At 38.4% G+C, this 12,492-nt stretch overlaps 1 protein-coding gene across 1 annotated transcript; it reads right to left on the reverse strand.

The window, feature by feature from the left end:
- Positions 1-1,122: 1,122 nt before the first annotated feature.
- On the reverse strand, positions 1,123-10,568 carry LOC117504639. The gene is made up of 9 exons (XM_034164138.1): positions 10,432-10,568; positions 7,339-7,406; positions 6,861-6,949; positions 5,716-5,943; positions 5,562-5,642; positions 2,695-2,800; positions 2,497-2,620; positions 2,290-2,338; positions 1,123-1,360 (listed from the first exon to the last, which is right to left on the reverse strand). Exons 2-9 carry the CDS (start codon positions 7,385-7,387, stop codon positions 1,268-1,270), a joined length of 819 nt encoding a protein of 272 aa, XP_034020029.1. The 5' UTR covers positions 7,388-7,406; positions 10,432-10,568; the 3' UTR covers positions 1,123-1,267.
- Positions 10,569-12,492: the final 1,924 nt, after the last annotated feature.

Below are 12,492 nucleotides of genomic sequence, written 5' to 3' on the forward strand. Positions count from 1 at the left end.
AGTTCTGTGTTCTTTGTGATTTCTACAATAGATATGTTTCCTGAGATTCTCACTTATGCATAATAACTGTTTGCCAAACAATAAGAATTATACCAGTTTGTGGGAAACTTTGTCAGAACATCTCTGACTGAGCCTGATAATTCTGGACTACTTACTGTGAGTTTACAGTGTTTGTTCTTCTGATTAGCAGTTTTAATAGTAAGAGACTATTTTTGTTTTCCATCCCCATGTCCTCAAGTCTTCCCTCCTGAGTTATAATTTTGAGAATTGAGGACTTTTTATGTTAACATTTTGCTTAACAGCTCTTGTGCAGTAAAGAATCTCTTCTGGTTAAACAACCGTCATCACTTAATCCTAGTGTTCCAGTGTGCTTCTTTGAATGGTTCTCCTGCTTCTAAGTGTTTTAAGTGATTCTTGCTTGTGACATATGACAGATACAGTGATCAGTCTGAAAGAGTGTGACTTAAAAGTGGGGTAAGTTAACCAGCAACTGATGCATAACTTGAAGCTCATGATTAAAATGCAGCAGAATTATCAAACAACTCTCAAGCAACCATGAAATACAGTGCAAGTGTAATGTTAAAAGATGGTGAACTCAAAAAGACAGCCAGAAAAGTTTATAATGGACCTAAAAGTAGCACTGTGTCAACATGTGGTTAAAAATGAAAATGAAATAAAGAGCTGCCCATAAAATATGCTTTCATAAGTGTAACAGAAGCCAGCAAGTGTCGCTGTGCAGATGTAGTTAGTAAACCTCACTCCCAACAGCTCAAAAGGATTCTCTGGTCACAAGGCCAGAGCCCTGGGTTTTAGCCTTCTGGTTAGAGAGTCCGACTCCCATGCCGAGGATTGTGAGTTCGCGTCCCGAGGGGAGCGAATGGGCGGAGTCATAACAACACAACGCAGAGTGCAGCCGCTACATAAGCATTATTTTCAAATAAAAGCATTGTTTCTTTAAAAAAAAAAGAGAGCTGGTCTCCAGAAAAGCAAAACAAAAAGCAAAAAAAAAAAGACTTAAATAAGGGGATGTCTTATATTCAAGGTTGATTTTAATTCAGAACAATATAGTATGTTCAGTGAGGAGAACAAGATCGACTATGTAATACAGTGTCTTACCCAAACTGTCCCACCTTGTTCCAGATAAATATGAACGTGTGGCTCATCCAGTTGCAAAATGACTCCACCCACTGCGGTGGCATCTTCACGATGATGGTTGTGGAAGTTTGCAACCACCTGAAAAGCTCCCTGTGATGATGGGGACAGGAGTTCATACGCGCAGCAATCCTGGACAGAGGTCACTTGTCCCTGAATATCGATAACTGTGGGTCCAATCACAGTGCACATCGTCTCCAGCAGGCATCTGATGGAAGTGAAGAACCAAATGTTTCTGTGATCTTAAACACGTCACAAAAGGTGTGATAGGATGTTGTCAGATTACATTCAAAGAATGTTGCAAGGTGACATTTCAGGCGCTACTCCATGAGGCACTCGATGAGGACAATAACAGCTCCAGTGAAATTCTGAGACTGTGATGTAGCACATTAATAAAACTAGTTGAATAAAATATCAGTTTGTCCGTGAAGCCATTAGGCCTGCACGTTGATTCTCTAAGCACCACCAGGTGGCACAAGCACCTAATATGCTGCAAAACAGAAGGTTCCTGCTTCAAGTCCACCTGTATTTATTGTCCTTGTAATGTGGAGTTGCACCTAGTGTAAAATCAACCCGTTGCGATAAAAAAGCAATAAAAAAATAGATAAGCCAAAAGAAATGTCTTTTAAACAAGTGTGTGAATGCAGTTTTACACCATCCTCTGATAATACTGCAAAAAAGTGTTTGAGGCCATAGAAATTTCCGTTGTAACTATGTTCTTATGCAATGTTGTGGCACCACATATTGGGTAAAAAAAAACAAAACAAAAAGAATTCTGCAAGATCCTCAAAGGAGCAACTATGAGACTGAAATCACTAAAAGAAAATCACCATTATACATATATACACACACACACACACACACACACACACATATATATATATATATATATATATATATATATATATATATATATATATATATATATATATATGTGTATATATATATATATATATATACATATGTATATATATGTGTGTGTGTGTGTGTGTGTGTGTATATATATATATATATATATGTGTGTGTGTGTGTGTGTGTGTGTATATATATATATATATATATATATATATATATATATATATATATATATATATATATCATTTTGCTTGTGTTTTTGCTTTCACAGACCAGTTTTACCTGTTTAAAGTTGTTCGTGATACAAAAGCCTTCTAAGGTTTCCTGTTGCCTGTTACACAATTAATTATAGATTAGTGTCAAAACGTGCACTGACAGTGGATCTGTTGGTTCAAACATCCAGAAATAAAGTCGTCTTTGTCTCCGAGGCTGTGTAGTCACCTTCAAACTTCATCATATTGCCTTTGTCATAAACAGAAACATATTTACCCGTTGCCATGGCAGTGCCCTGTTGGGTCACAAAGGCGGATTCTGCGGAGGACGGCGGTTTCGTCACAGTTTACCCTAGAACACCTTTCCAGGCTCAGCAGTGTGTTTGGTCTGAGAACTCCACCTGAAATGTGTCAACACTTAAAACATAATGACTTTAAAACATCAACTATTAACACTAAAGACGAATTTACCAACCTGAGTAGCGGCATCCGCTAATATCATAAAAAGACCCAGATTTTGTATGATTGTTACTTATATTTAGTTGCTGAATTGTTTCACCGTTAACCAGAAGATCAACCAGCTGGAAAGGAACAAGCAAAAATAAAGTTAGAATCACAAGTTAAAAGTGATGGTAAGTACTAATTATTTTGACCAGCCCTCATCACTAGAGCTTTATGACATCATAAGGTGAGTTTTTCAAAAAGAGCAAAGAAATAGGGAAAGAAAGTGAGAACATTTTTCAAAGAATCATCTGCAACACAATGTCACTGAAGTTGACAGACAGTCTGTGGGCGGAGAATGAATAGTGAAACAATAAAGGGTCACATTTGTGCCAAATGTATGTCAAGTTCTATATTGAACTAGTGTCAACTAGTGGATGAGTAACCAGATGCTGTGACCTCATACATCCGCGTCTGTGAGGACTGCTGCTTTCCATCACGCACCACGGTGAGGTATAACGACGACAAACCCTGGTTTAGTTCTAACTCAAGACAGCTGACACTGCAGAAGGACGGGACCTTCAAGAGTGGGGACAAGGTCAGGTTGAAAGAGTCAAAGTACAGCTGATTAGGGAAGCTAAAAACTGGATGCTGAGAAATGTCAACATCAGTTCTCAGCCAATGACTCTACTTCTGTTTGAAAGGGCTCAGACAGATCACCAACTACAAACCAAACCTCCTCCACTCTGCCAAGGATTTTCATCTGGCAAACCACCGCCTCTTTTGCACAGTCCCATTCCATTACGTTATATTTATTTAACAGTGAATATAGTTTTGCTTATCTGATGCTTACTTCTTACAGAACTGTTTTTTTTTTTTTGTGCATCGATAATACCAGATTAAAGTCCTTGTATGTGTGAACTTACTTGGCAAGAAATTAGATTCTGAACCGGCTTTTCCAGTTTACTTCAGGAGCCTGTATGAGGCAAGAGGGTGGAGTTTTTCCTGAGGCTCAAACAGTCTCCTGTGGGGCCCCGTGTTGCTCTCCAATATCTCTGAAACACCAGTCCCCAACCCCACAAACTGTGGTCTTGATGTAAAATAATCCATAATCCAAGAAGTTAAGGAGGGGGCCACACCCATACTTTCAAGCTTCTTTGTCAGTACAGGGGGCTGAATGGTATTAAACGCACTGGAACAGTCAGAAAACATAATCCTCACATCGGAACTAGACTCCTCCAAATAGGTACCCGGTGTACCATATAGAGTACAGCATCCTCCATTCCTGTATGTTTCTAGTATGCAAACTGAAGGGGATCGAATTCCAGTGTTACCTCTGGCATTACTCGTATGTAATGGAGGAGAAGCTTTTCTAGTAATTTCATAATGTGTGATGTCAATGCCATTGTCTGTAGTTGTTTATCTCCACTAGATGTCCTTCTTTGGGCACTAGTACAAGACAAGATGTTTTTCACATCACTGGGACTCTCTCCATCTGCAGACTCACATTAAAGAGGTTCTGTAGAGGTTCGGCTAATTGAGCTTCACAGTCCTTCGACATTCTTGGATATACCCCATCCGGACCCACTGCTTTCCCTGAACACGGCCCTTTAAGCCCTTTAAAAACAAGGGGGAGGGAGGCTGGCTAGGTACAGAGGTGGTGGTGGTGGGAGGGAGAGTAGATGAGGGTGTCCCAGATGAAGCAGGATGAACCCAAACCTTTTAGAAAGCAGGTTGAAGTCATTGGCTTTATCTACATCTACCTCCATAGCCTGGATATTCCTGTTCTTCTAGCCCAGGGGTGGCCAAGTTCGGTCCTCGAGAGCCACATTCCTGACACTCCTAGTTGTCTCCCTGCTCCAACACACCTGAATCCAATGAAAGGCTCATTAAAAGTCTGATAACGAGTCTTTCATTGGATTCAGGTGTGTTGGAGCAGGGAGACAACTAAGAGTGTCAGGAATGTGGCTCTCGAGGACCGAACTTGGCCACCCCTGTTCTAGCCAGTAATGTTCCTCATCCCTCTCCACACTTCTTTCATGTTATTCTGCCGCAGATTTCTTTCCATCTTGATTTTCTAATCCACCTTCACCTGCTTTATTCTCCTCAGGTCATGTTGGTACAGATCTCATCTCCTCTTTGTCCCCATCCTTAAACACTTGCTTTTTCTGATACAGTAACTTCTTAATTTCACTAGTTATCCCATGGTTTAGTATTTGGAAAACAGCATATAGTCTTTACAGGCAGCACAGAATCATATCCACTTTATCGTCAATGTTCATGGCCATGTCATTTTCCTGTGACTCCAATGGATCCATGACAAAATCCCAACAGACAATATCCCAGTGGACAATATCCCAACCCCTTATTACAAAAATGGACAAAATCCCAGTCTCATTCCAAAGTCCCATTTCACTTAAACCCTACATTAATGTAGTACACAAACCCCAACTTGATTATATTTCATATTTATTCATGAGACTGGGATTTTGTCCACTTTTGTAATGAGTTGGGATTTTGTCCTGTCACCGACTCCAACAGCACATCCCACTCTGTGCATTGCATTCAAACAGTCCCTCTGAGACTCACTCCTCTAATAACCATTCTCTAAATGAACAAGTGGTAGCAGGCACCTTCAAAAACCCCAACTGTGACCTGATCTACCAATCGACGGTAGAGGTACAGCCCTGTAAGACCGACGAGGAGGTACAAGCATGATGGCTTCCTTCTTGGCGGATAAGGTCCAGCTGATAAGGTCAATCACGGGGTATAAGTGATTTCATGTCTCTGCACTGGTCTCCTTTTTATTAAACATTTTTTTTACCTACTTTCTAATGAATGTTTTGCTAGTTACAGCTGAAATAATTCTTATTTTGTTAGATAAGTGTTAGAAATACTCACCAGGACACCATTAGGGTGGTCAATTGTTTTCATGAGCCACATGACTGCTTGTGTTCCAAAGTTGAATAAAGTTAAGAAAATCTGAGACAAAGAGAGACACCATGAGGATGCTACCTCACACAGGTTTTTGAACAAGCGCTTCAACAGTTCAGACCTCCGTTTCTGACGTGGAACCCATCGCTACATCTATGAAACATGTTCCTTCAGTTTTAACGGTTGGCACCTGCTGGTGCAGTGGTGATCCAAGACGGAAAAAGTCAGTCCTGATGTCAGACTGAAAAGAGTCTCCGGTTACTCGAGGTACCACAATACAGTCCCCTGTAGTTCCAGGTTTGACATGGCCGGTGAAACAAACAGTAAATGCGTCATGTGTGGTGTTCACCTTTTAAATTAAGCAGAAATATAAAAATATAAAGTAAATTAAAACTTTTAGTCAGACAGTCCTGCAAAATGTAACTACAGAGAAATTTACATACATACATGACAGACAACATCTACGATATACATAGCTTGGATGCACAAAGTCATGAGCAAAAACAGGTTTCTACAATTGGATTATTTAAGAAAAGTTAAATTCACTATATAATGTTGTCATTAATCCAGGAAGACTTCAAATAAGACATTTTTAAAAAGGCTTGTGTTAGCTAGCTGGCTTGGAGAGCCAACAGTTAGGCTAGGCTAACTGGCTAACTATCTCAGATACTTCATGGCCAACAATTACTTGCCATTTGTGAATTTCTACTAATCGGTATTTGCTGATAACCGACTGCAAACACCATCAGTTTAGTTTGGGCACCATTTATCCTCCAGCACAACACAGATATTAGTTTATGTGAGCTGGCTAGCCAGTATGAACACTAGCAGAGAGAATTGTTTTTCTTTATTTTACACACAAACTAGGAATGTAATGTTTAAATGATAGGTACAAATTTTAAACCCAGTTTTTGGATGAGGTTGACAATGTCAAACCTGGTGGTGACCAGTTATGTCAAACCTGGTGACAGTTTGAAGTCAGATTGTTTAGATTTCAAACAGCAAAAGTATAGTTTGAGCTGTTTGGGAATCTGTGAAATGTGTAACTATTTTACAACAGGAAAAACATGTCTTTATGTGTTCTTGTCACAGAACAAAATAATGTCATCTGCATAGAAACTGACTTTCACGTGGGTTTTGTAAGTATATATGAACATGTTATATTTACAAACACTTTTTCTACCAGAACATTAAACTGGTTGGATCAAAACTGAATATGAAAAGTCAAATCATGGGAAAAACAGAAGGATGTTTCTTCCTACTCACCAATAGCCGCTCATATCTCTGTCCATAAAAGGTGATGGGACAGGAGCTGATGTCCATCAGTCCAGACTTAGTTATCACCTGACATGTACCTAAAAAACAAACAAACAAAAAACACCTTACATGACTACAAGTGATCCCAGAAGCTCATTACATGTACTGCTGACAATAATAATGTTGAACAAAGCAATTTAAAAATGTTAAAACTTAAAGGACAATAGTTTTGTGAACACTGTAAGGTGACGGCCACATGAACATTTTTATTGTAAACTTTAAGAATAAATTTCAGGTCATTGTTATTTTCCATGCTCACTGAAGTTGTTTGAATTTACCATCTGGACAATCAGCACACAAGGTAGGTGTGGCTATCAAAGATTTATCACTTGCACTGTCCGCCCTTTAGATTGTCAAAATAAGTCCTTCCATCTTTTTTTTTTAAATTATTATTTTAGTAATTACAGTAATAAATCCGATGTTCTACCTGTTCCCAGCAGGATCAGAGCTGTCAGGGACTTCAGGAGGCGGAACATGTTGGAGGAAACAATTAACCTGACAGGAAGTTGGAAGAGACAAAATTCATGTGCAAATGTCAATTTTTCTCTGTTAACGAAACTGGCTTTTTAAACGTAAATCATTTGGAATATGTAAAAATCAAACAAGGCAATAAAACAGAGAAAAAAATACTTAGAGACATGTTCAAAGTTAGAGTCAGGAAATTTTGATGAGTTATGGATAAATAACATGAATTTTACACTGAAATTGCAAACACTGACAAAAGCTTCCACGTGGAATATGGGATTTATACATTTCGTGGAATAGAAAACAACTGCAGAATCATAAGCATGTGTATTGTAACCTCACATCTTTAAAAGTGGTTTGTGTGTTTCGTCAAAATGATGAAAAATTATCTTTTTTGTGAGATATACTTTGTGCTGTTGACTCATTATACAATGTCAGGATTTTGTTACATAAAAATCCAAGAATCACTTCTACAAAAAGCAATCCACACACAATAAAGACACACTCAGCTATCACAAAAACAAACCGGATGGAAAAACATTTTACCTCAAAGTCTGACCTCAACCTCATTTTCGAAGAGGAAAGTGTCATTATCCTGCCCTTGATGGGCTTCCTGTCATACGTTTTGTACTGATTTCTGCTTTCTTGTTCAGTACATCTGTATTTGTATTCTTGTCATTCCCATGTTATCATTGGTTTTGTTTTCTGTTCATCATTCGTTTATTTGTGGTCTTCTGTCAGTGATTGTGTAGTTTGGTCTTAGTAGCTGTTTTGCCATATTGTTTTCATTTAATTGTTACCTTAGTCACTTCAGTCTTTGGTTCTGTTTATCTCATTTCTTGTATTATGCTTTAGTCACTGATTGCATTATTTGTTTGTTATGCTTTAGTCGGGCTTTTCCTGTGAAGCATACTTTTGTCTCTTGGGGTTGTTTCTGTTTATCACTTATTTTTCTGTTCAGTCATTTTTTGGCATTATCTGTTATTCTGTAGTCTGGGTTTGTTTTCTATTCAGTCTATAGGTTGTTGTGTCATTTTGTTCTTGTTAGTTTTTATTCTTTAGCCATGGTCAGTTCCGTTCTAGTTTTGTCTTAGTCTTTTATTTTCTGGCTGGTCTGTTCACCTTAACATTTATTCGTTTTTGGTCATTTCTTTCCGTTGGCATGTTATGTTGTTCACTGTTGTTTTTTTCTCTGTTTTCATTTGTCTCTATATTTTGTCCTTTCTGGGTTTTTTCTCTTCATCAAGATTATCTTTTGGCTTTTGCTGTTCAGTCTTTTTGCACTTAGTCACGCCTAACTGAACTTCCCTGTTTCTTCTGTATGCCACGCCCCCTTCCTGATTCTTCTGACACACCTGTTCTCACATTCGTCATTTCCACCCTTGTTTTTTTAAGTCCTCTGTTTTCACTTGAGCCTCACCAGTTTGTTGATTTTCACAGTCCTCGTACCAGCCTTTGTCATAGCTCTGCCTTGTCTTGCCATGTACCAACCCTGTTCTGTTTTTGTGACCTTGCCTTGCTACTGATCACGTACATTGTCTGCCTGTGTAAAGATCTGAGCTTGCCTTTTTGACAACGACTTTGCCTGCCAACTACCTGTACCTCTTCATCTTTGACTGTCTAACTGTGTACTGAATCCCTGCTTTTTTTTTTAGCCCTTCCATTTCCCTCCACTGTCTTGTCAGTTTTTGCATTTGGGTCCCACAACCTTCATGTCAGAAAGTCAATTTAAACAGTTGACATATTGCTGGAAATTTGGGCTTTTTCCTTTTTTGGGATCCTTGATGTCAAGATGCAGGTTATGGCAACCTGCCCTTCACATATCATGCCTAAATAAAATGGAAACACCCGCAGATTTAATCCTTATGAAACAATATGATAACAATTATTGTTTATCACATTAAACTGGAGGGAATTAACTCCTTCATTCATTTTGTTTGTTTTCATTGTTTTTATTGGGATTTTCTTTTTTCCCATACAACATAAATTGTTTCTAAATAAACAAAAACTTAGAGAGAGAGAGAGAAAAAAAAACTATATATATGCCATACTGCAGTATGCCATATTCTGATTGTCCAGATGTCCATCCCATTCATAGCTGTCCTTCAGGTGCATCACAGTCCTTTTAATAAAGCCAAAGAGGAGCCCAATCAAATATAATCCAAAAAAGGACGCCATGTTCTGTGAAACTGGTCTTTATTATCATGTATAATATTGGAGAAGTAAAGGGAGAAGATCAAAAATCATTTTACGCCAGCCACAAACAGAAGGAGACTTGTCACTAACCCACTGCAAAAGAATATTTTTCCTCACTGCAAACATTAAAATATTATAGTCTTATCAGTTACTGTTTTTATTAATTTGCTCACTGCATTTTACATGGTCAAAACCATCTTATTTCTGAGCAAAACAAACTAACAATGTTTGTTGCGGTAAAAACAAACAAGCAAAAAAAAAAAAAAAAAAAAAGTGAAACAGCGGCCATTTTAGGCACCATCTTGAATTTTGACAAAGCCACAACAGACATTTTTGAGGACTTTTAGGAATAGGCGACCCAGGTTACAAATATGCAACATTCAGGCTGCAGTCAGAACACAAAAAATCTCCATAAATCTTAATGCGAGTACTAAATTCACATCCCACACTTTTGCGCACTCGGGTGGACACACACTAAATTGTATATTCATGAAGGTAAACGTGTTAAATGGTCAGTATGTGCTATTTTGCAATCCTAAGCAAGAAAGTTTTATATGTATAGCGCCTTACAAGATAAAAATCACAAAGTGCGTTATAGTAATTTGAGAAACACAGTCTTGACCTTGGTAGAACCAGCAGGTTCTGGTCTGAGGACCTCAGAGACCTGCTTGTCACATAGTTATTGATGTTAGAGTGGTGCAACAGAGTTTGTGCATGTTTTTACACATGTAATCTTTAGTAAATCAGGCCTTTAATCTGTATAGTCTCAGACTACCAATCTGTAAATGGGTACCAGCCTTGGCTGGGAATGTAACCTGGGTTGGACCGGCGTCCTGTCCATGAAGAGTTGCAAACTCACCGGCACCAACGAGTCTTATTTCTTTCTCCACTTGTCAAAATCCACCTCAAAACTTTAACATCTTGTGATCCAGATACAAAGCAGTAAAAGCAATTATTTCCCCAGCAAAATTAAAAATGAATCAAGAACATTTTTTGAGCCGGAGTAATGAGGTGAGACAGTGTGAGGTGCCAAGAGGTGGAGTCTTACCTTCTGCAGGATATGAAAGAATCCAGATTCTGAAGATTCATGAGGTTATGCGCTCCCTCGACTTCCCTGCTCACACCCAGAATTGAAGAGGTGGAGGTGAGCAATACTGCCACCTGGTGTCAGTGTGAATTCAAATATTTGGCCAGTCAAAGCAGTGTACCTTCCTCATCGTGGTGGCACTGCTCTTCCAGTCTGTTGGGCTTCTGGTTTGTTCTGGCTTCCTGTTGGGCAACACGTATTTGTCAAGAAGTCACAAATGCATTTTGGGTTGTTTGCTGTTGTTGCTAAATTCTTGCAGAATGGACATCATTCTTTTGAGGGTTGTTTATAGTCAGTTGTTGGTTTCTAGCTGTTCAGATATTACTTCCAAAACAAGTGTGTATATATGTGGTCACATGTTCCTCACTGACTGAGTGTGTGTGACTGTGTGTCCTGGTTTTGAGCAGTCGGAGATGTTCCAAATACCAACTCATCATAAAAACAATGGGCATTTTACAGCAATGTACGAGCCAACAATGTACATGGCCAGTCTGGATGCCATCACAATATTTATGTATATTCTTTTAAAAAATAATTAATAGTATTGTCATCATCATCATGAAAAAATGTCTAAAATATCTCCAAAATGGACCTTTACTCTAGGGGCTGTTAGCACCCTTTGCCCCTCTGCCTACGTCCCTGCACAGTCTCTGTGAGCAGTAAGACAACAGACATGATGAGAAAGTGGCTTTTATCATTGCATTAGCTACGCACAACAAAACATGGCAACTGATGCACACTGTTGAAGATTTGTGTGAATAAAATAGATTCATTGTAAAGTTTATGTGAAGCAGTGCGTGAATGCACTTATAAAACATGCACTGCATTCTGCTGTGTGATGATCTCCATCTATCTATCTGTCAGCTTTGATTGTTATAGGCTACATCAAAAACAAAAAAAAAGTATCTCAGAATATTCAAATATTAGGGACCTTTTACGCATAGTACAAATAAGTACAAATGAGGGCAAATCACAGCAAAACAGCTTGTACGAGCGAACCACAAAAACATTGCGCTAATGTTGAGAGGGACACATGGTTGGGTAGGTGTGCACAATCCCACTGCAGTGAGTAGTGGAACTGTGAGGGCTTAAATAATGAACTGACTAATCAAGGTGATGTGAAGCAGGTGCATGGAAGGTTCTGGAAAGAGGTGCAGTTTTGTGAATCAGAAGAGGGGAGAAAGGCAAGAGTGCGAGAGGGCAAAACAAAGTGGTGCAAAGAAAGAGAAGTAAGTAACAGAAAAACTAACTGAAAAACATAAAGTGCTCAAGACAAACAAATAACATGAGCAAAACAAAAGGGGCTAAGAACTAACGTGACAAGTCAAAAAGAGGAAAACAAGAAAACTAATGATTATAACTAAAACTAGAATGGAACTGATACTGATTGAGACATAAAAGTGAATACAATAAATGATGACAAAACAAACTATTAGTAAAACCAGTGATTACAGAATAATGCAATAAATAAAAATATAACCGATAAACAGAGAATGCAATAAATGACAAACGGAACATAAGCACATCACATCTGATAAGCAAGACTGAAGATGAATAATAACCAAAACCTGTGACTAAAGCAAAATACAATAAATGTGATAACTAATCTAAGACTAAAGTAACTTAAGGGACCAAGAGTGAAAGAATACAATAACCAACTACAGAATAAATGATAACCAAAGAATGAACCAGTGATGAAAGTGAAACACAAAGAAAAGCAATAAACAGAACCAAACTGAGATTTACATGACAAAGTAAAACCAGAAAACCAAAGGGGAAATAAGGCAAAGAACTGACCTAAACCCTGAGCTGGGGCCGAGCATGACAGCTGTA

The sequence above is a fragment of the Thalassophryne amazonica genome, chromosome 23 (assembly GCF_902500255.1).
Source record: "Thalassophryne amazonica chromosome 23, fThaAma1.1, whole genome shotgun sequence".
Classification (NCBI taxonomy): Eukaryota; Metazoa; Chordata; class Actinopteri; order Batrachoidiformes; family Batrachoididae; genus Thalassophryne; species Thalassophryne amazonica.

Bases quoted from the DNA above. Each gene is read 5' to 3' on its own strand.
- LOC117504639 (XM_034164138.1), bottom strand. From the start codon at position 7,387: ATGTTCCGCCTCCTGAAGTCCCTGACAGCTCTGATCCTGCTGGGAACA. The intron at 6,950-7,338 runs GTAGAACATCGG...TTTGTTTTTTAG, and splicing joins TCTGATCCTGCTGGGAACAG to GTACATGTCAGGTGATAACT. The intron at 2,339-2,496 runs GTAAATATGTTT...ATTGTGTAACAG, and splicing joins GGGCACTGCCATGGCAACGG to GCAACAGGAAACCTTAGAAG.